The sequence below is a fragment of the Oncorhynchus masou genome, chromosome 22, assembly GCF_036934945.1.
Source record: "Oncorhynchus masou masou isolate Uvic2021 chromosome 22, UVic_Omas_1.1, whole genome shotgun sequence".
Classification (NCBI taxonomy): domain Eukaryota; kingdom Metazoa; phylum Chordata; class Actinopteri; order Salmoniformes; family Salmonidae; genus Oncorhynchus; species Oncorhynchus masou.
Window position 1 is genome coordinate 59,005,350 of NC_088233.1, and position 25,132 is coordinate 59,030,481.

The 25,132-nt window shown below is 42.5% G+C and overlaps 1 protein-coding gene across 1 annotated transcript in view; it reads right to left on the minus strand.

Moving 5' to 3' along the window:
- The window catches only part of brsk2a (BR serine/threonine kinase 2a), a 557,365-nt gene that overhangs the window by 144,621 nt on the left and 387,612 nt on the right, over positions 1–25,132 (minus strand). Inside the window, exons 3-4 of the mRNA XM_064930639.1 lie at positions 12,352–12,437; positions 3,875–4,015 (exon numbers count right to left, since the gene is read on the minus strand). Of these exons, the coding sequence (XP_064786711.1) occupies positions 3,875–4,015; positions 12,352–12,437 (227 nt within the window). The remainder of the gene's footprint in view (positions 1–3,874; positions 4,016–12,351; positions 12,438–25,132) is intronic.

Here is a 25,132-nt window from a genome sequence, read left to right on the forward strand (position 1 = left end):
GTGTGTAGGAGAAATCGTTCCGTTTTCTACATTGCGTCTGGCTACCGAAACGAACCGAAAATGCAGTCACCTACAACGTGAAACTTTTTCCGGATTAACTACATAATATCGACCAAACATGGCAAACGTTGTTTGGAATCAATCCTCAAGGTGTTTTTTCACATATCTCTTCATTGACATGCAGTTCGTGGAAGCTTGCTTTCCTCTCTGTGTCCCATGGAAAAATACTGGCAGGTGACTTTTGCGCACCAATTTCGGCGCAGGACACCGGGCGGACACGTGGTAAATGTGGTCTGTTATGGTCAATCTTCCAATGATCTGCCCACAAATACGTCACAATGCTGCAGACACCTTGGGGAAACGACAGAAAGGGCTGACTAATTCCTCTTGCGTTCACAGCCATATAAGGAGATCTTGAAAAACAGAGCCTCAAAAATCCTTGTCATTTCCTGGATGCCATCTCATCTTGGTTTTGCCTGAAGCTCACGTTTTAGGGCACGCACAGAGAAGATCTTTGTATTTCTGGACATGTCAGAGTGTTTTCTTTCGAACGGTAGCAATTATATGCATAGTCGAGCATCTTTTTGTGACAAAATATCTTGTTTAAAACGGGAACATTTTTCATCCAAAAATGAAATTGCGCCCCCAGAGCATCAACAGGTTAAGATCTCAAAATGAACATAACAATGGCTAATACATAAGCACACATGTTTAAGAAAATCAAGCATTCGGAAAGTATTCAGACCCCTTCCCTTAAGACCCTTCCCTTAAAATTAAAAGTGTTCATGATTAATCTACACACAATACCAATGAACATCCTTGAGATGATTCTACAACTTGATTGGAGACCACCTGTGGTAAATTCAATTGATTGGACAAGACTTGGAAAGTCACACACCTGTCTATGTAAGGTACCACAGTTGACAGTGCATGTCAAGAGCAAAAACCAAGCAATGAGGTCGAAGGAATTATCCGTAGAGCTCCGAGACAGGATTGTGCGAGACACAGCTCTGGGGAAGGGTAGCAAAATATTTCAGCAGCATGGAAGGTCCCCAAGAGTTTGGAACCGCCAAGACTCTTCCTAGAGCTGGCCGCCTAGCCTAACTGAACAATCCGGGGAGAAGGGCCTTGGCCAGGAAGGTGACCAAGATCCCGATGGTCACTATGACAGAGCTCCAGAGTTCCTATGTGGCGATGGGAGAACCTTCCAGAAGGACAACGATCTTTGCAGCACTCTATCAATCAGGCCTTTATGTTAGAGTGGCCAAATAGAATCCACTCTTCAGTAAAACGCACATGACAGCCCACTTGGAGTTTGCCAAAAGTCACCTAAAGACTCATTTATTTAACCCTTACTTTACCAGGTAAGTTGACTGAGCACACATTCTCATTTGCAACAAAAACCTGGGGAATAGTTACAGGGGAGAGGACGAATGTGCCAATGGTAAGCTAGGGATGATTAGGTGGCCATAATAGTATGAAGGCCAGATTGTGAATTTAGCCAGTACACCAGGGTTAACACCCCTATTCTTACGATAAGTGCCATGGGATCTTTAGTGACCACAGAGAGTCAGGACACCCGTTTAATGTCCCATCCAAAAGACTGCACCCTACACAGGGTAATGTCTCCAATCACTGGGGGATTGGGATATTGTTTTGGACCAGAGGAAAGGGTGCTTCCTACTGGCCCTCCAACACCACTTCCAGCAGAATCTGGTCTCCCATCCAGGGACTGAACAGTACCAACCCTGCTTAGCTTCAGAAGGAAGCCAGCAGTGGGATGCTGGGTGGTATGCTGCTCACTCTCAGACAATGAAAAACAAGATTCTCTGGTCTGATGAAACCAAGATTGAACTCTTTGGCCTAATTACCAAGCATGACGTCTGGAGGAAAACTGGCACCATCCCTAAGGTGAAGCATGGTGATGGCAGCATCATGCTTTGGGGATGTCTTTCAGCGGCAGAGACTGGGAGACTAGTTAGGATCGAAGCAAAGATGAATGGAACAAAGTACAGAGGGATCCTTGATGAAGACCTGCTCCAGAGCGCTCAGGACCTCAGACTGGGGCGAAGGTTCACCTTCCAACAGGACAACAACCCTAAGCACACAGCCTAGACAACGCAAGTGTGGTTTCGGGACAAGTCTCTGAATGTCCTTGAGTGGCCCAGTCAGAGTCCGCATTTGAACCTGATTGAACATCTCTGGAGAGACCTGAAATTAGCTGTATAGCGACACTTCCCATCCAACCTGACAGAGCTTGAGAGGATCTGCAGAGAAGAACGGGAGAAACTCCACAAATAAAAGTTTTCCAAACTTGAAGCGTCATACTCAAGATTGCTCAAGGCTGTAATTGCCGCCAAAGGTGATTCAACAAAGTACTAAGTGTCTGAATACTTACGTAAAATGTGATATTTCAGTTTTTTATGTTTAATACATTTGCAAAAAAAATAACTGTTTTTGCATTGTCATTGTGGGGTGTTTTGTGTAGGATGATGCGGGGAAAAAACAATTTAATACATTTTAGAATAAGGTTGTAACATATCAAAATATGGAAAAAGTCAAGAGGTCTGAATAGCCTCTATGTATGATTCCACCCACTTTATTAGCTTTAAAAGTCGTTTTCTTTATGACAATACATTACATACATCATAAAGCCTTTCTTTGAGGGCCTAGTTATACCCAAACCAGTGGTGTTAGAAAACTCCTGCTTTACATGCCACATCAAGCCTGCAAGTCACATTATGCTGGCTTGCAAAGTGATGTCTGGCAAAGTGATGTCTGGCACCCAGACAGAATTAGGATATCTAATAAATCCCCCCAACCCGGATTCACAATGAATGCCAAGGTAGGGGAATTGAATTGTGAGACAACATCAATCACTTAAACTGGAACAACCATCTCAGTAACCACTCACAGATTGGAAAAATGCATGTTGTATACAATATCACTGTTTAGCATAAAATGTATCAACCAATCAATGTACATACAAAAACACATATATTACACAGAAAATCACCCTGCAATAGAGCATCCTGGGAAATATGATATATGGTTCTATGTAGAACCTTTCTTGCCATCTAAAGAATCCATCTTGCCTTTCAAATAATAAGTCAATAACCCTTTCCTCCAAAAATGGTTCTTAGGATGTAAATGTTCTAGGTAGAACTGTTTGCCTTACAAAGAACCATTGTCTTCCAAAAAGTAATCTTCAGATCAAAACAGTTCTTGGTAGAACCCTATTCCTCCTCCAAAGAACCCTTTGGTTTTTTTTAAGATTGCATACCTTACTTCATTGTTAAATAACAGACATACGAGTCACCAGACCTGATCACATGCTACCTCTGGAGAGCCCTTCAATTTCCACTGAGTTTGCTAGATCTGCTTTTAGTTTTTATCACCTTACATGTGTAATGATATCCAAAGCACTTTAAAATTTGAGGAATAGGATCCTCTAGGGTACATTTCCACTGAAGAAGAAATTTGAAGAAACATGATATCAAAAGAAAAGGACTGGTCAAACCCTGGCACAGATAGCAACCAAACAACAACACCCATTGGACTAAGGACTGCTTCTTCCTATGACATTCCAATTGGCCTTTGAGACATCATGTCTCCAATGATGAAAAATCAACTAAAATATTGATTCTATACACTTTTAGAAAAAAGGGGTTCCAAAATGGTTTTCTGCTGTCCCCAAAGGATAACCATTTTTGGTTCAAGGGAGAACCTTTTATAGTTCCACATAGAACCATTTTGGGTCCCATGTAGAGCCTTCTGTGGAAAGGATCCTAATGGAACCCAAAAGGGTTCTACCTGGAACCAAAAGGGTTCTCAGTAAGAAATTAAGGATAATATGAATATAGAAAGTGCTTACCATATGGAGTGACTATGGCAGAAGTCCAGTGCAGAGATGATCTGTCTGAAGAACTTCCTGGCCTCCTTGGGTGTTAACCGTCCCTTCTTTACCAGGTAGTCAAAGAGCTCTCCCCCTGAGACGTGCTCTAACACCAGATACCTGGGAAGTGGGGGGACAGAGAAATTAGAAAGATGAATGAAATAAGTGAGACTGAAAAAGTAAGAGGGAGGAAAGAAAGTAAGAAATTAAGAAGAGAGAGTGAATTAAGAAGTGGGGGCTTTTTTAAACATCACACTTGAGAGACATCCAAAGGATAAATGTTTTCCTCTGGGACACTTTTCAAAGAAAATGCCCCACAGTGCTGCTTATGCTCCCAGAAGACATTTATTTACAACGTTTCGACCCTTAGGTCTTCATCAGGCATCTGTGATGTGGCAGGGCTTGCAAACCTTTAGACTACAAAGGGAAGCACAGCCAAGAGCTGCCCAGTGACACAAGCCTACTCGATGAGCAAAATTACTTCTACACTCGCTTCGAGGCAAGTAAACATTGAAACATGCATGAGAGCATCAGCTGTTCCAGACGACTGTGTGATCACACTCTTCGCAGGCGATGTGAGTAAAACCTTTAAACTGGTCAACATTCACAGTGTAGCCTAGTGGTTAGAGCATTGACTAGTAACCGAAAAGTTGCAAGTTCAAATCCCCGAGCTGACAAGGTACAAAATCTGTCGTTCTGCCCCTGAACAGGCAGTTAACCCACTGTTCCTAGGCCGTCATTGAAAATAAGAATTTGTTCTTAACTGACTTGCCTAGTAAAATAAATAAATAAAACAAGGTCGCAGTGCCAGAAGGATTGCCAGGACATGTACTCCGAGCATGCGCTGACGAACTAGCAATTGTCTTCACTGACATTTTCAACCTCTCCCTGTCTAAGTTGGAAATACCAACATGTTTCAAGCAGACCACCATAGTCCCTGTGCCAAAGAACACTAAGGTACCCTGCCTAAATGACGTCTGTAGCCATGAAGTGCTTTGAAAGGCTGGTCATGGGTCACATCAACACCAGTATCCCAGAAAACCTACACCCACTCCAATTTGCATACCGCCCCAACAGATCCACAGATGATGCAGTCTCCATTGCACTCCACACTGCCCTTTCCCACTTGGACAAAAAGAACACCTACAGTGGGGCAAAAAAGTATTTAGTCAGCCACCAATTGTACAAGTTCTCCCACTTAAAAAGATGAGAGAGGCCTGTAATTTTCATCATAGGTAACTTCAACTATGCCAGACAAAATGAGATAAAAAAATCCAGAAAATCTCATTGTAGGATTTTTTATTAATTTATTTGCAAATTATGGTGGAAAATAAGTATTTGGTCACCTTCAAACAAGCAAGATATCTGGCTCTCACAGACCTGTAACTTCTTCTTTAAGAGGCTCCTCTGTCCTCCACTCGTTACCTGTATTAATGGCACCTGTTTGAACTTGTTATCAGTATAAAAGACACCTGTCCACAACCTCAAACAGTCACACTCCAAACTCCACTATGGCCAAGACCAAAGAGCTGTCAAAGGACACCAGAAACAAAGTGTGATTTTCTGGATTTTTCTCTCTCATTTTGTCTGTCATAGTTGAAGTGTACCCATGATGAAAATTACAGGCCTCTCTCATCTTTTTAAGTGGGATAACTTGCACAATTGGTGGCTGACTAAGTACTTTTTTGCAGCACTGTATGTGAGAATGTTATTCATTGACTACAGCTCAGTATTCAACACCATAGTGCCCTCAAAGCTCATCAATAAGCTAAGGACCCTGGGACTAAACACCTCCCTCTGCAACTGGACTTCCTGGACTTCCCAGGTGGTAAGGATAGGTAACAACACATCCGCCACACTGATCCTCAGCACAGTGGCCCCACAGGGGTGCGTGCTCAGTCCCCTCTTGTACTCCCTGTTCACTCATGACTACACGGCCAGGCACGACTCCAACACCATCATTAAGTTTGCCGATGACACAACAGTGGTAGGCCTGATCACCAACAACAACGAGACAGCCTATATGGAGGAGGTCAGAGACCTGGCCGTGTGGTGCCAGGACAACAACCTCTCCCTCAATGTGAACAAACAAAGAAGACGATTGTGGACTACAGGAAAAAGAGGACTAAGCACACTCCCATTCTCATTGACGGGGCTGTAGTGGAGCAGGTTGAGAGCTTCAAGTTCCTTGGTGTCCACATAACCAACAAACTAACATGGTCCAAGCACACCAAGACATTCGTGAAGAGGGCACGACAAAATATATTCCCCCTCATGAGACTAAAAAGATTTGGCATGGGTCCTCAAATCCTCAAGAGTTTCTACAGTTGCACCATCGAGAGCATCCTGACTTGTTGCATCACTGCCTGGTATTCTCGACCTCCGACCGCAAGGCACTACAGAGTGTAATCGGTACGGCCCAGTACATCACTGGGGCCAAGCTTCCTGCCATCCAGGACCTCTATGTCATGTCTTGTTATGTCTGTTCCTGTCCTTTCTCTTCACTCTGTCTCTCTCTGCTGGTCTTTTTAGGTTACCTTCTCTGTCTCTCATTCTTCAGCTGTTCTACATCTCCCCTAACTAGCTCATTCACTCTTTCACACCTGTTCTCTCTTCCCCCTCTGATTAGGTCTCTATTTCTCTCTCTGTTCCTGCTACTTTCTGTGTCTGATTCTTGTTTGTGTTTTTGATGCCAGAAGCAAGCTGTCGTCTCATTTGCTTCCACCTTGTCCTATCCTGTCGGAGTCTGCCTGGCAGGTGCATCCTGCACTATACTACGTTCTTTTTCCCCATTGTCAACGTTGGAAGAGGATTTATGCCATTCCTGTTTTTCATTAAAGAACTCTGTTTTCTGTTAAAACCGCTTTTGGGTCTTCACTCAAGTACATAACACTCTATACCAGGCGGTGTCAGAGGAAGGCCCTAAACATTGTAGTCTCCAGCCACCCTAGTCATGTTCTCTAGACTCATGTCCCTAGACTGTTCTCTCTGCTACTGCACGGCAAGTGGTACTAGAATGCAAAGTCTGGGTCCAAGAGGCGTCTAAACAGCTTCTACCCCCAAGCCATAAAACTCCTGAACATCTAATCAAATGGCTACCCAGACTACTTGCATTGCCCCCCCCCAGTCTTTTAATCTGCTGCTACTCTCTGTTATTATCTATACATAGTGTACATAGCCTCGCTATTGTTATTTTATTACTGCTCTTCAATTATTTGTTATTTGTATTTGTTATTATTTATTAATTTCTTATTCTAATTGTTTTAAATTTTCTTTTACTTATTCAGGAGAATGTCAGGCCATCCGTCTGTGAGCTGAAGCTGAAGCTGAAGCGCAGCTGGGTCATGCAGCAAGACAATGATTCAAAACACACAATAAAGTCTACATGAAAATGGTTCAAAAGAAACAAATTTGAGGTTTTGGAAATAACCGTTATTTTGTATTTTTTTGTACCATCATCTTTGAAATACAAGAGAAAGGCCATACTGTATTATTCCAGCCCAGTTGCAATTTAGATTTTGGCCGTTAGATGGCAGCAGTGTATGTGCAAAGTTTTAGACTGATCCAATGAACCATTGCATTTCTGTTTGACATTTTGTATCAAGAATCCCCAATGTGCCTAATTTGTGCCTAAAAGGGTGCCATTTACACACAAGAGCATTAGTGAGGTCAGTCACTGATGTTGGGCAATTCAGCCTGGCTAGCAGTCAGCATTCCAATTTATCCCAAAGGTATTCAATGGAGTTGAGGTGACGGCTCTGTGCAGCCCTGTCAAGTTCTTCCACACCGATCGTGAAAAAAAACATTTCTGCATGGACATCGCTTTGTACATGAGGGCATTTTATTTATTTATTTTATTTCACCTTTATTTAACCAGATAGGCCAGTTGAGAACAAGTTCTCATTTGCAACTGCGACCTGGCCAAGATAAAGCGTAGCAATTCGACACATACAACAGTTACACATGGAATAAACAAAACATACAGTCAATAATACAGTAGAACTGTCACGTCTGGTCAAGGTGGGTGGAATCAGGCGCAGAGAGCAGAAATGCGAATAATAAAGTTTATTCTCCGGTGTACAAAACAACAGTCAACCCAAAAGCAAGACAGGGTGAAAAACACCAAAACAGGGAAAAGATATAACCGGGAGAAAAAACAGCAAACACCGACAGACAAAACGAAATGACAAAAATAACAATCCCGCACAAAACACAAGGGCGGGACAACCTACATAAATACAGATACTAATTAACTAAACAACACACAGGTGAAACCAATTAGACAAAACCAACAGATACACGAAAAAAGGATCAGTAGTGGCTAATAGGACGGTGACGACGACCGCCAAGCACCACCCGAATGGGCAGGAGAGCCAACTTCGGCGGAAGTCGTGACAAGAACAAAAGAAAACAAAAAAGTCTATATACAGTGCAAATGAGGTAAGTTAAGGAAATAAATAGGCCATGGTGGCAAAATAATTACAATATAGCAATTAAACACTGGAATGGTAGATCGGCAGAAGATGAATGTGCAGGTAGAGATACTGGGGTGCAAAGGAGCAAAAATAAATAAATAAATACCAGTATGGGGATGAGGTAGGCAGATAGATGGGCTGTTTAACAGATAGGCTATGTACAGGTGCAGTGATCTGTAAACTGCTTTGACAGCTGGTGCTTAAAGCTAGTGAGGGAGATGTGAGTCTCCAGCTTCAGAGATTTTTTCCAATTCGTTCCAGTCATGGGCAGCAGAGAACTGGAAGGAAAGATGAGCAAAGGAGGAATTGGCTTTGGGGGTGACCAGTGAGATATACCTGCTGGAAGGCGTGCTACGAGTGGGTGCTGCTATGGTGACCAGTGAGCTGAGATAAGGCAGGGCTTTACCTAGCAGAGACTTGTAGATAACCTGTAGCCAGTGGGTTTGGGGACGAGTATGAAGCGAGGGCCAACCAATGAGAGCGTACAGGTTGCAATGGTGGGTAGTGTATGGGGCTTTGGTGACAAAACGGATGGCATCGTGACAGACTGCCTCCAGTTTGTTGCGTAGAGTGTTGGAGGCTATTTTATAGATGACATCACCGAAGTCGAGGATCGGTAGGATGGTCAGTTTTACGAGGGTATGTTTGGCAGCATGAGTGAAGGATGCTTTGTTGCGATATAGAAATCCGATTCTAGATTTAATTTTGGATTGGAGATGCTAAATGTGAGTCTGGAAGGAGAGTTTACAGTCACTATTTGTAGTTGTCCACGTATTCTAAGTCAGATCCGTCCAGAGTAGTGATGCTGGACGGGCGAGCAGGTGCGGGCAGTGATCGATTGAAAAGCATGCATTTAGTTTTACTTGCCTTTAAGAGCAGTTGGAAGCCATGGAAGGAGAGCTGTATGGCATTGAAGCTCGTCTGGAGGTTAGCTAACACAGTGTCCAATGAGGGGCCAGAAGTATACAGAATGGTGTCGTCTGCGTAGAGGTGGATCAGAGAATCACCAGCAGCAAGAGCAACATCATTGATGTATACAGAAAAGAGAGTCGGTCCGAGAATTGAACCCTGTGGCACACCCATAGAGACTGTCAGAGGTCCGGACAACAGGCCCTCCGATTTGACACACTAAACTCTATCAGAGAAGTAGTTGGTAAACCAGGCAAGGCAATCATTTGAGAAACCAAAGCTGTCGAGTCTGCCAATAAGAATGTTGTGATTGACAGAGTCGAAAGCCTTGGCCAGGTCGATGAATACAGCTGCACAGTAATGTCCAATTTGTAAGTCGCTCTGGATAAGAGCGTCTGCTAAATGACTTAAATGTAAATGTAAATGTAATGTCTCTTATCGATGGCGGTTATGATGTCATTTAGAACCTTGAGCGTGGCTGAGGTGCACCCATGACCATCTCTGAAACCAGATTGCATAGCGGAGAAGGTATGATGGGATTCGAAAGGGTCAGTAATATGTTTGTTAACTTGGCTTTCAAAGACCTTAGAAAGACAGGGTAGGATAAATATAGGTCTGTAGCAGTTTGGGTCTAGAGTGTCACCCCCTTTGAAGAGGGGCATGACCGTGGCAGCTTTCCAATCTTTGGGAATCTCAGATGATACGAAAGAGAGTTGGAGCAGGCTAGTAATAGGGTTGCAACAATTTCGGCAGATCATTTTAGAAAGAGAGGGTCCAGATTGTCTAGCCCGGCTGATTTGTAGGGGTCCAGATTTTGCAGCTCTTTTAGAACATCAGCTATCTGTATTTGGGTAAAGGAGAAATGGTGGGGGCTTTGGCAAGTTGCTTTGGGGGGTACCGGGTAGTTGACCGGAGTAGGGGTAGCCACGTGGAAAGCATGGCCAGCCGTAGAGAAATGCTTATTGAAATTCTCAATTATAGTGAATTTATCGGTGGTGACAGTGTTCCCTAGCCTCAGAGCAGTGGGCAGCTGGGAGGAGGTGCAGTTACCCATGGACTTTACAGTTACCCATAACTCTTTTGAGCTAGTACTGCAGGATGCAAATTTCTGTTTGAAAAACCTTGCCTTAGCTTTTCTAACTGCCTGTGTATATTTGTTCCTAACTTCCCTGAAAAGTTGCATATCACGGGGGCTATTCGATGATGCTAATTCAAAACGCCACAGGATGTTTTTGTGCTGGTCAAGCGCAGACAGGTCTGGCGTGAACCATGGACTATATCTATTCCTAGTTCTACATTTTTTGAGATTTAAGATGGTGAGGAAGGCACTTTTAAAGAATAGCCAGGCATCATCCACTGACGGGATGTGGTCAATGTCATTCCAGGATACCCCGGCCAGGTCGATGAGAAAGGCCTGCTCGCAGAAGTGTTTCAGGGAGTGTTTGCAAGTGATGAGGGGTGGTCGTTTGGTCGCAGACCCATTACGGATGCAGGCAATGAGGCAGTGATCACTGAGATCTTGATTGAAAACAGCAGAGGTGTATTTGTCATACTGAAACAGGGAAAGGGCCTTCCCCAAACTGTTGCCACAAAGTTGGAAAGCATTGAATCATCTAGAATGTCATTGTATGTGGTAGTGTTAAGATTTCCCTTCACTGGAACTAAGGGACCAATCCTGAACCACGACACTTTACAGTTGGCACTACACATTTAGGCAGGTAGCGTTCTCCTGGCATCATTTGTCCGTTGTGCTGCCAGATGGTGAAGTGTGATTCATCACTCCAGAGAAGACGTTTCCACTGCTCCAGAGTCCAATGGTGTCAAACTTTACACCACTCAAGTCGGCACTTGGCATTGTGCATGGTGATCTTAGGCTTGTGTGAGGCTACTCGGCCATGGAAACCCATTTAATGAAACTTCCAACAAACAGTTATTGTGCTGACATTGCTTCCAGTGGCAGTTTGGAAGTTGGTACTGAGTGTTGCAACCAAGGACAGATTATTTTTACGCACTACCTGCTTCAGCACTCGGGCCGTTCTGTTCTGTGAGCTTGTGTAGCCTGCCAGTTCGCTGCTGAGCTATTGTTTCTTCTAGTCGTTTCCACTTCACAACAAAGGCACTTACAGTTGACTATGGCAGCACTAGCAGGGCAGATATTTTACAAACTGACCTGTTGAAAAGGTGGCATCCTATGATAGTGCCATGTTGAAAGTCACTGAGCTCCTCAGTAAGGCCATTCTACTGCCAATGTTTGTTTATGGGGATTGCATGGCTGTGTGCTCAATTTTACACACCTGTCAGCAATGGGGGGGTGTATATGTGTGTGTGTGTGTTTGTTTGTTGCTGGACCAGACTGATGAGGGTGTCACTCTCCATGGCTAATGTTCGCTAATGCAGTGCCGTCACTGACTGTGTCGCAAATGGCACTCTTTTCTTTATTTTAAGACCACTTATTTTCACCAGGGCTCGTAGAGTTCTGGTCAAAAGTAGTGCACTGTATAGGGAATAGGGTGCCATTTGAGAGGCAAACTCTGATAAGGATGTCATAGTGTTTACATAATAGAGGGTTTCTGGCCCTATTAGCAAACTCTGAAACGAGCATGAATAAACGACTAGCTTCACACTAATGGGCCATCTACCCTTCTGTCACATTCAGTGTTGCCTGTAACCAATCAGATGGTTCGCTTTGATATCTGAGTGCGGAGACTAACAGAAAGGGTTGGCTGTTTGGCTGTCAAGCTCAGAGGGTTTGATCTTGTTGACTGTCACGTGTTGGGGGAGACATACAGCTAATATCATTCCCTGTCATAATATCCACTATTATTACAGATGACTGGGACCAACACAATGGCAGGTGAAACAGGAAGTAGCCCCTGACTCTTAAGGATGAAGAGGTGTATCATGATGTATCATTGTATCATGTGAAGTTGTGTATCATTTCTGCTATCTTCAATATTACAATACCAATACAATTACGAATTGGACGCTAAGTAGACTTCAGATGCTAATACCCTCCCCCATGTTGGAACATAACAATTTGATTGAATTCATAGAGGCGATAACGATACTCACAAGTATTTCTTATTTTCGTAGACGTCGTGGAGCTTTAAAACGTGAGGGTGTTCTATGAGCTTCAGAATCGCTATTTCCCGCTCAACCTGTAAGAGAAAAACAAAACACGGACACAGAAAAACTAGTTTATCCTCCTCAAACCTATACAGGGGACTGACAACTGAGCACACAGGCTTCAGGGGTATGCTACAGTTTGTTAAGACCTTCTACTGTAAAATGTACTCTGTACATAATTCTAAACAACACTGTAGTACTGCTTGCACATACTGTAGGATTGATGGTATTTTGCCTGTAAATAAATGTTTATATGACCCCTTTACAAACATGCTCATTTTAAGCACATTCTTGTCTGCATAAGCCTTTTCTACCTCCCTTGCACGAGTGGTAGCTTTGTAGACCTACACTGTAAGACCTTTCTGTACTTTCAACACTGTAGGATTTTTATTTATTTATTATTTTACCTTTATTTAACTAGGCAACTCAGTTAAGAACAAATTCTTATTTTCAATGACGGCCTAGGAACAGTGGGTTAACTGCCTGTTCAGGGGCAGAATGACAGATTTGTACCTTGTCAGCTCGGGGATTTGAACTTGCACTAGTCCAATGCTCTAACCACTAGGCTACCCTGTCGCCCCACAGTATAATACCATAAATGTGTTTTACAGCATTCGTGCTGTAGATTGCACTGCATTATGGGTAACATGCTGAAAAATATTGTGTTTAACTGTAATTTGAATGTCTCTTGTAAAAAATACTCTAACATACTGTATTTCTTTACAGTAATAGCTTATGCTTACTGTAGATTCAAATGATCCATTTCAGGCGCCAAACTTATGCTGTCGGGTGAGACACATGAAGCTCAGACTATTTTAGTAAATGTCTTATTGAAGAGGCTGTGAGGTAGAAGAATATTTTCAGCAGCTGCTAGGTAGGTACCTTGCCTTGTCTATAAGTATATTAATTGCTAGCCAACGTTGAACTACTGCGCGTTTCCCTAGCTAACCGAGCTCAACAGCTAGCTAGCTCAAGTTAACAAAAGCCATTTTTGGTCTGCTCTAAATTGCTCCTAAATTATCTAGCTGTGCGACCTAGAAAAACATCACCCAGAGAATATTGTGAATGTAGGCTTTTCCATCACTCTGCGGTCCAACTCATCACAAACGTCTCAATTGGGTTGAGGTCAGGTGATTGTGGAGGCCGGGTCATCTGATGCAGCACTCCATCACTGTCCTTCTTGATCAAATAGCCCTTATACAGCCTGGAGGTGTCTAGGTGAAAAACAAATGAAAGTCCCACTAAATGCAAACCAGATGGGTTGGCGTATCGCTGCAGAATGCTGTGGTAGCCATGCTGGTTAAGTGTGCCTTGCATAATACATAAATCACTGACAGTGTCACCAGCAAAGCATTGCAAATCATCACACCTCCTCCTCCGTGCTTCAGGGTGGGAACCACACATGCGGAGATGATCCGTTCACCTACTCCGTGTCTCACAAAGACCCGGCAGTTGGAAGCATAAATCTCAAATTTGGACTCATCAGACCAAAGGACAGATTTCCACCAGTATAATATCCATTGCTCATGTTTCTTGGCCCAAGAAAGTCTCTTCTTCTTATTGGTGTCCTTTAGAAGTGGTTTCTTTGCAGCAAATCCTCTAAACAGTTGATGTTGTGTCTCTTACTTGAACTCTGTGAAGCATTTACTTGGGCTGCAATTTCTGAGGCTGGTAACTCTAATGAACTTATCCTCTGCAGCAGAGATAACTCTGGGTCATCCTTTCCTGTGGTGGTCTTCATGAGAGCCAGTTTCATTATAGCGCTTGATGGTGATTGCGACGCCTTTTGAAGAAAGTTTCAAAGTTCTTGTAATTTACCGGATTGACTGACCTTCATGTCTTAAAGTAACGATGGACTGTCGTTTCTCTTTGCTTATTTGAGCTGTTCTTGCCATAAATTGGACATGGTATTCTGCTAGTAAATATGCAATCTTTGGACAATAAAATGGACGAGTTATTGGGAAGATTAAACAACGGGACATTAAAAACTGTAACATCTTATGCTTCATGGAGACGTGGCTGAATGACGACAATATCAACATATTGGTTATACGATAGAGCAGCGGTGTCTGGTAAGACAAGGGGTGGCGGTCTATATATTTTTGTAACCAACAGCTAATGCACGATATCTAAGGAAGTGTTGCGCTATTGCTCGCCTGAGGTAGAGTTTCTCATGATAAGCTGCATAACTATATTCTTTGTAGCTGATAACATACCACCACAGTCAAAGGCTGGCACAAAGATAGCATTGATTGAGCTGTATTCCACCATAAGCAAACAGGAAAATGCTCACCCAGAAGCAGCGTACCTAGTTGCCGGCGACATTAATGCAGGGAAACTTAAATCAGTTTTACCAAATTTATATCAGCATGTTAAATGTGCAACCAGAGGGAAAAGAACTCTGGACCACCTATACTCCACACACAAAGATGCATACAAAGCTCTCCCTCACCCTCCATTTGGCAAATCTGATCATAATTTCTTCCACATGATTCAAGCTTATAAGCAAACATTTAAACAGGAAGCACCAGTGACTAGATCAATAAAAAAGTGGTCAGAGGAAGCAGATGCTAAGCTACAGGAATGTTTTGCTAGCACAGACTGGAATATGTTCCTGGATTCCTCCAATGGCATTGAGGAGTACACCACATCTGTCATTGGCTTCATCAATAAGTGCATCAATGACGTCGTCCCCCACAGTGACGTACGTACATACCCCAACCAGAAGCCTTGGCTTATAGGCAGCATCCTCACTGAGCTAAAGGCTAGAGCTGCAACTTTCAAGGAACTCTAACCCGGAATCTTATAAGAATTCCCACTATGCCCTCCGACGAACCATCAAACAGTCAAAGCATCAATACAGGACTAAGATCGAGGTGTACTACATCGGCTCTGATGCTCATCGGATGTGGAAGGGCCTGCAAACCATTACAGACTACAAAGGGAAGCACAGCACAAAGGGAAGCACAGCCAAGAGCTGCCCAGTGACACGAGCCTACAGGACGAGCTAAACCTCTATGCTCGCTTCGAGGCAAATAACACTGAAACAGGCAGACTGTGTGATCACGCTCTCCACAGCCGATGTGAGTAAGACCTTTAGACAGGTCAACATTCACAAGGCCGCAGGTCAAGATGGATTACCAGGACGTGTACTCCGAGCACGCCCTGACCAACTAGACATTTTCAACCTCTCCCTGTCTGAGTCTGTAATACCAACATGTTTTAAGCAACCAACAATTGTGCCTGTGCCCAAGAACACTAAGGTAACCTGCCTTAATGACAACCGACCCGTAGCACTCACGAATGTAGCCATGAAGTGATTTGAAAGGCTGGTCAGGACTCACATCAACACCATCATCCCAGAAGCCCTAGACCCACTCCAATTTGCATACCGCCCCAACAGATCCACAGCTGATAGAGTCTCTATTGCACTCTACATTGCCCATTCCCACCTGGACAAAAATAACACCTATGTGAGAATGCTATTCATTGACTACAGCTCAGCGTCCAACACCATAGTGCCCTCAAAGCACATCAATAAGCTAAGGACCCTGGGACTAAACACCTCCCTCTGCAACTGGATCCTGGACTTCCTGGGGGCCACCCCAGGTGGTAAGGGTAGGTAACAACACATCTTCCATGCTGATCTTCAACACAGGGGACCCTCAGGGTTGCAGGCTCAGCCCCCTCCTGTTCACTCATGACTGCACGGCCAGGCACAACTCCAACACCATCATTAAATTTGTCAATGACTCAACGGTAGTAGACCTGATCACCGACGACAACAAGACAGTCTATAGGGAGGAGGTCAGAGACCTGGCCCTGTGGTGCCAGGACAACAACCTCTCCCTCAACGTGATCAAGACAAAGGAGATGATTGTGGACTACAGGAAAAAGAGGACCGAGCACGCCCCCATTCTCATCGACGGGGCTACAGTGGAGAAGGTTGAGAGCTTCAAGTTCCTTGGTTCCACATCATCAACAACCTATCATGGTCCAAGCACAACATGACAGTTGTGAAGCGTGCACAATAAAACATATTCCCCCACAGGAGACTGAAAAGATTTGGCATGGGTCCTCAGATCCTCAAAGGTTCTAAAGCTGCACCATCGAGAGCGTCCGGACAGGTTGCATCACTGCCTTGTAATGGCAACTCCTCGGCCTCCGAACGCAAGGCACTACAGAGGCTAGTGTGAACGGACCAGTACATCACTGGGGCCAAGCATCCTGCCATCCAGGAGCTCTACACCAGGCGGTGTCAGAGGAAGGCCCTAAAAATTGTCAAAGACTCCAACCACCCTAGTCATAGATTATTCTCCCTGCTACCACACGTCAAGCGGTACCGGAGCGCCAAGGTCCAAGAGGTTTCAAAACAGCTTCTACCCCCAAGCCATAAGACTCCTCAACATCTAGTCAAATGACTACCCAGACTGCCACTCTCTGTTGTCATCTATACATAGTCATTTTAACTCTTTTGGGATAGGGGGCAGCATTTTCACTTTTGGATGATTAGCGTGCCCAGAGTGAACTGCCTCCTACTCTGTCCCAGATGCTAAAATATGCATATCAGTATAGTATTGGATAGAAAACACTCTGAAGTTTCTAAAACTGTTTGAATGATGTCTTTGAGTATAACAGAACTCATATGACAGGAGAAAACCTGAGAAAAATCCAACCAGGAAGTGGGACATCTGAGGTTTGTAGTTTTTCAAAGCTTGGCCTACCGAATACACAGTGGGATATGGATAAAGTTGCACTTCCTACGGCTTCCACTAGATGTCAAGTGTCTTTAGAAACTTGAATGAGAATTCTACTATAAAGGAGGGGCTCATGAGAACTGTTTGAGTCAGTGGTCTGGCAGAGTGTCACAGGCTCGTGACGTGCGCTCCCGACAGAGTTATCTCTCGTTCCAGTGCTTTTCTTCAGACATAGGAGTTCTCCGGTTGGAACATTATTGATGTTATGTTAAAAACACCCTAAAGATTGATTCCATACATCGTTTGACATGTTTCTAAAGGACTGTAACGGAACTTTTCAAGTCTTTGTCTGGACGAAGTGCCTGCGCATCATGAAGATGGATTACTGGGCTGAACACGTTAACAATAAGTGGCTATTTGGACATAAATTATGGACTTTATGGAACAAATCAATAATTTATTGTTGAACTGGGATTCCTGGGAGTGCCTTCTAATGAACATCATCAAAGGTAAGTGAATATTTATGGTGTTATTTCTAACTTCTGTTGACTCCAAAATGGCAGATATTTTTCTGGCTGGATTTTGCTCTGAGCGTCGTTCTCAGATTATGCTTTTTCCGTGAAGTTTTTTTGAAATCTGACACAGTGGTTGCATTAAGTCTATCTTTAAATCTGTGAATAACAGTTGTATCAATGTTTATTATGAGTATTTCTGCAAAATCACCGGATGTTTTGGGATCACAACATTACTGCACGTAACGCGTAAACTGAGATTTTTGGATATAAATATGCACATTATCGAACAAAACATACATGTATTGTGTAACATGATGTCCTATGAGTGTCATCTGATGAAGATCATCAAAGGCTAGTTATTCATGTTATCTATATTTCTGCTTTTTGTCACTCCTATCTTTGGCTGGATAAATGCCTGTGTGTCTTTTTCACTTGTCTATGACCTTACATAACGATATGTTGTGCAAAGCATTTTTGAAATTGGACACGATGGGTAGATTAACAAGATTAACCTCTCTAGGGTATGTGGGACGCTAGCGTCCCATCTGGCCAACATCCAGTGAGGTTGCAGAGCGCCAAATTCAATTACAGAAATGCTCATTATAAAAATACAGATAACAAAACATATTTTACATGGGTTTAAAGATGAACTTCTTGTTAAACCAACCACAGTGTCATATTTATAAAATGCTTTTCGATGAAAGCATACCTAGCCCAGAACATACCTAGCCCAGAACATAGCCCAGTTTACAAATTATTACAAACAGTAACCAGCCAAGCAGAAACATTACAAAACTCAGAAATAGAGATAAAAATAATCCCTTACCTTTGATGAACTTCATATGGTGGCAATCAGAAGACATTAATTTACTCAATACATGTTCCTTTTGTTCGATGAAGTCTCTTTATATCCAAAAATCTTTTTTGTTTGCACGTTTTCTTCAGGCAAAAAATCCAAATTGCATCCGTAAAGTTCATAGAAACATGTCAAACAATGTTATATTCAATCCTCAGGTTGTTTTTTAGCCTAAATGATCTATAATATTTCAACCGGACAATAACGTTGTCAATATAAAAGGTAAACAAGAAATGCACATGCGCCTGAAAAAACTCTGCGTCACGTTAGGGTCCACTCGTTCAGACTGGCCTTACTCCGTCATTTATAAAAATACAAGCCTGAAACTATTTCTAAAGACTGTTGACATGTAGTGGAGGGCATAGGAACTGCAAATGGAGTCCTATGTCAATGGATAATGTGATGGCATTGAATAGAAAACTACAAAACCCCCCCAAAAAATACTTCCTGAATGGATTTTTCTCAGGTTTTCGCCTCCTAAATCAGTTCTGTTATACTCACAGACACTATTTTAACAGTTTTGGAAACTGAGTGTTTTCTTTCCAAATCTTCCAGTTATATGCATATCATTTCTTCTGGGCCCGAGTAGCAGGCTGTTTAATTTGGGCATGCTTTTCATACAAAATTCCGAATGCTACCCCCTACCCAAGAGAGGTTAATGTGTGAAAGTTACGTATTTATAAAATATATTTTTGAATTTCGCGGTGTGCCTTTTCAGCGGAATGTTGTTGAGGGGTTCCGCTAGCGGACCTAGAAAGAAATAACGTTCCCAAAGTAAATGGGATATTTTGTCAGGACAAGATGCTAGGATATGCATATAATTGACAGCTTAGGATAGAAAACACTCTAAAGTTTACAAAACTGTAAAAATATTGTCTGTGAGTATAACAGAACTGTTATTGCAGGTGAAAGCCTGAGAAAAATCCAATCAGGAAGGGATTTTTATTTAGAAAGCTCTGCGTTCCTATGCGTCCCTATTGAGCAGTGAATGAGATATCAACCAGATTCCTTTTTAGGCTTCCCTAATGTGTCTAGTGTCACAATACATAGTTTCAGTCTTTTATTTTGAAAAATTAGCCTGAATGTCAACATTGCGTCAGTGGTCAGCTGGAGTCAGTGGTCAGCTGGAGTATTTTTTGCGTAAGAGACAAATACGGCTATTGTTTCTCTCTTTCCTACTAAGAAGCCACCTGTCCCGGTTGATATATTATCGAATAGATATTTGAAAAACACCTTGAGGCTTGATTATAAACAACGTTGGCCATGTTTCTGTCGATATTATGTAGCTAATTCGGAATATTTTTCGGCGTTGTCGTGACCGCAATTTCCGGTCGAATTCTCAGCCAAACGAGAAGAACTAACAGAGTTATTTCGGCTACAAAAATAATATTTTTGAAAAAAAGGAACATTTGCTATTTAACTGGGAGTCTTGTGAGTGAAAACATCCGAAGCTCATCAAAGGTAAATTATTTAATTTGATTGCTTTTCTGATTTTTGTGACCAGGTTGCCTGCTGCTAGCTAGTCATAATGCTATGCTAGGCTATCGATAAACTTACACAAATGCTTGTCTTGCTTTGGCTGTAAAGCATATTTTCAAAATCTGAGATGACAGGGTGATTAACAAAAGGCTAAGCTGTGTTTCAATATATTTCACTTGTGATTTCATGAATATGAATATTTTCTAGTCATATTTGTCCGTTTCGTTATGCTAATTAGTATCAGTTGATGACAACGCTCCCGGATCCGGGATGGGTAGTTACAAGAGTTAAACCACCCAGATAGTTGCTAAGTGTGGGGTTCCAATCACCCTGTTTGCTTACATAGACCACAGAGTCTGTGTCGTGGTAAAGAACCCGCCTCTGAAGCTGCTCCATGAGGGTGTACAGTTCAAGTCGGCCATAGGCCGTGGTAAATGCTGCAAGAAACACATTTACATTACCGGGGGTAGAACTCACTTCTTGCATTGCACCAGGGCAATGTCTAGACTCAAGAATGAAAAATGTAAAATTTCGTTATTGGTCCGAAAAAACAAATTCCCCAAATTCTTCGGGGTCTTTAATGATCGAAGTTGTTAGCATATTGCATCTCTGTGAAAGCTTCCCCCAAAGAGAGTTTAAGTGCAATTTCAACACATTTATTTTGGTTTTGTTGACCTCTATTCTGTCAGGGTCAAGAAGTATGCCTTCTCTGTGATATTCTTGAATGTACATCTCTTTGCTCTCTTGATCTGTGACCGATACAGGATAGCCTGAAGCAATTTGCTTGCATCTCAAGAAGGTCTTGATGTACTCTTTAAAAAGAGTGTCTGATGTCCTGGAAAAGTTCCACACTTCAAAGATTTTGGCCACACGATACCCCATCTCTAGATCCATAGAGAATTCAACTGTGACCCATACACCTGTCAGGGCTCTTTCTTGATCTGAGTGATCACAAGGCTTTTCCTGGTTGTTGTTTTCACTGCAGGTGCAACAAAGGTTTTCCTTGAGGTCACTTGTAAGGCAACACTGGTATGAACAAACCCCTAGGAGGGTTGCTTTGACCAGATCAAAATAGTTTTGGAGTAATTCAAAGTCGCAGTGAATAATTTCAGGATGCCCATAGGATAGCATGAGGAACTCATTACATGAGGATAAAGGGATGTAAAATCTACATATTCTATTGTCTTGTCGGGTTGCTCTACATACCTCAACGCCTTCTCACCACTATTCAAAGTATGTTGGGCCAAGTACTCCAACCATTGAATGGACCCACTAGAGTTGGACTTGAATTGGCGTCGTTAGTTGTCAGGCGAGGGGATAGCTATAGATGCTGTAGGTAGAAAGTGTATGATAGGTTTTTCATGCATGCCGATGCAATAGTTGTACAACTCCAAGGGTCAATGCCTGCATCTTTGATTACCTCATCTCTGAATCTGAGGCATCCTTCACAAAGCATTACCACATCACTATCACAGTATGATTCCATCTCTTTATGGAAATCAAAAGTGCTGTGACAAACTGTCTCGTACCACGTCATGAATCTCGCTCTTTGGGAGACATCTGATCACACCTGTACATTTTGGGGGCTGGGATAAGCTCCAATATAATGGAGATTCTTCACAGATGTGAAGAAGTGGAGGAACCAGCCTTTCACAGAGTTCTCCAAACTCAAGGTGTCTGGCATTTGAGCCAATCTCATGGGTAAGAAGCTTAAACTGCCAATGTATCTCTGGTTGAAGGCAGGGTCTACAAAACACAAGGTTTTACTACACTGGGTGCAGCACCGTGCTGTATCAAGGGGTTCAAAAGCAGGTAGGAGTAATAGGCTCTAGAATTGTGCGCTATAAACGTTTCTGTACCGGGGTTTTCTAATGTGTTTTAGAAAGAGGAGTGCACAATTGGTCCCCTCTGCCGACCACTTATCACCCTTGAAAGTCATGGTAGATACAAAAATAGGCAAATTAACCCCTGATTGCTGATTAGTCTCAAAATCAGAGAACACATATTTCTCTGAATGTTCATATTCAGCCAAGGGCTGAATATAACACTCGTGTGGCAGTTCTTCAACCATTTCAGCATCTCTGATTTTCAAAGGCCCTTTACAGATTGGGCAATGTATGATTCCACACACATGAGGTTTAGGGTTGTCTATTTTAAGGTTGTAATTTCAATGGCATTTTGGACATTTCTTGTTAATGTCACAACTGCTTACAAATTTACAGGCCTTGGGGTGCCATGTTTAAATGTTGTGTTTTTCATAACAGTAGGCCGAATGACATGTGCGGTGACAAGGGCAGGATGGAAGAAGGACAACTAGGAGAGAGAGAGGAGGACATGGCTCACGGCAAGGGCAGGATGTAAGAAGGACAACTAGGAAAGAAAGAATTTTCCAACTTCAGTCCTCAAGTTCCCCCAACAGCACACATTTGTGTTGTAAGGGCTTCATCGGACAATTTTCATTAAGACATACTGAACAGTTATAATGGCACGAGTGCCCCCCTTTCGGGTGTAGCCGGTATGACAGGCTGGACACACATATGGTGCTCCTAAAAATGCTGTGATGTTGGTACTAGCATAATAATGGTAGTTTTGCACATAAAAGTACAGAATCTGAGGATAAGATTGTGGGCTGTTTTGAGATTTCAAGAGAGCTGCATTAGCTCTACTGTGGTACAAAACCACAATCTTGATGTTCAGAAAGTTTTCAAATTTGACTATTTCGGAGAATGCCACGGCATCCTGTATACCTAGACCCACGGTCGTTTGGAGCACTCTAGCCTTGTGTAACGCCGCGAGATCTGTACATCCAGGGTTGAGTAAATGTGGTAGGCCTATTGCAAAGCATAGCTTATTACCAGGATTGTGAACGTTTATGAGGTATTCCCTTATTACTATCGGCTATGACTGATACATTTGACTGAACACGTTGCTCCAGCAGGGCTATACATTGTTCAAGATCTGCTTCGCCATTGGGTAAAATAAGAGATACAATGTTTTGCATGCTATCTCCACAAATGTCCAACTGTAAGACATCATGAGGTTCGATTGATAACAAGTTCAAACAGGTGCCATTAATACAGGTAACGAGTGGAGTACCGAGGAGCCTCTTAAAGAAGAAGTTACAGGTTTGTGAGAGCCAGAAATCTTGCTTGTTTGTGGTGACCAAATACTTATTTTCCACCATAATTTGCAAATAAATTAATTAAAAATCCTACAATGGGATTTTCTGGATGTTTTTTTCTCATTTTGTCTGTCATAGTTGAAGTGTACCTATGATGAAAATTACAGGCCTCTCTCATCTTTTTAAGTGGGAGAACTTGCACAATTGGTGGCTGACTAAATACTTTTTTGCCCCACTGTACATGCCCGCACACGCACACAACCCCGCGCACGCACACGTCTTTTCCCGAAAGCCTTTTTCTCCGGGGCATGCATGATAATAGAGTGAAAAGCAAGAGCCCCTTTGTTAAAGGTGAGATACCGCTTTAAAACCATTTATTTAATTCAGAATATTTAGCACAGGCCTTTTTACAACATTTTTACTGCGCAATATTTAAACATGAACGTATGTTTTCTGTGTATAGACATTGGTTGTACAACAGTTATACATCATTACCAGACACAGTGCTAAACTTTTGATAACCATTAAATGTTTATAACATGCTGTTGTAGTAAAGACTGTATTCGTATAAAATAAGACTTTTTTTTAAGATATTGCATTTCTCCGCGACAGACCGGGGCGAGAGAGAAAACGAGAGATTCCCATTCGTTAAGGGGTGAGATATAGCATTAATACCATTTAATTATACATCTTTAGTACAGGCCTTTTAAAACATGCTATAATTATTAAAACATTTTTACTATTCCTTTATTACAGATAAAGAGCCCGGTAATATGTTTATACATCCATCCGTCTCCAATTCACCATTGTCAAGACAGACTCTCTTGCTCGCAGGATATCCCACACACACTCCGTCAAGGCTCCATAAGTTTTCACTCCATGGATAGATCAAACCTCTTGCATGTAGACCCTGGGTATGTCTTAAAGATAGAAGCGGCCAGCGACGTAATTCTTCATGATTTTGAAAAAGACTGTCCACTGTTCAAATCACTGCGCCTGCACACAAGCTCTTCCAATGCATAGCCTGGAAGGTTTGTACCACTCAGGGCCTGTTCAATTTGACAGAGTGCCAGCCTTATCTTAAGTGATTCTCTCATACGCAGCGCAGGAGAAAAACTCCCGGGTTTTGCATGATAAAGGGTTTTGGGACCACTGTCTGTGAAAATCTTCACAGTTGAATCCTCAGGTTGGAAAATGTAAGCCATATGTCCCTTACTCGTATCCAAAACTCCTGTAAAAGAATTCAAGGGCATCATACAAAATGTCCTCGATGCTTTTATCATTCTGTTCGTGACAAGAGATGCATAGCACCCCGAGAATTGGCCTAGGAGACATATTTTTCTGTTTAATGTTCTGGGTTTTATTTTTAAAATCTTGTTTAGTGTTCTGGGGCCGCATGTGTTGTTCTGGGCCTTATTTATAATGCGTCTGCCTCAACACAATCCCCTCCCCCCTGGACATTCCGGCTATATAGACAACAACCCTAAGGGAAATAAAATAGGGTGGGGGTGGGGCCATCCTCTTTGGAATGTTGAAACACACCCCCCCAATGCAAATTAATTACTTAAAAATCATACTAAGTGATTTTCTGGATTTTTGTTTTAGATTCTGTCTCTCACAGTTGAAGTATACATACGAGAAAAATTACAGACCTCTACATGCTTTGTAAGTAGTAAAACCTTCAAAATTGGCAGTGTATCAAATACTTGTTCTCCCCACTGTACATGCAATTCCAACACCCAGATTGCAATTCCTATGGCTTCCACTAGATGTCAACAGTCTTTGTTCAAGGTTTCAGGCTTGTTTCTTCCCAAACGAGGAAGAATTTTGAGTCTTGGTACTAGTAGTCAGAGTTGGAAATCAGTCTGTGCGCACACTACTTAGAGGACGTGCACCTGCTTAGTTAGCTTTTCTATTGAACCTACTTCTTTTCGTAATAAATATTATATAGTTTAATTACATTTCAGGGGACCTGAGGATTAAATAGAAATGTATTTTGACTTGTTTGAACAAAGGTTAGCGGTATATATTTTGATTATTTTCTCTGCATGTTGAATGG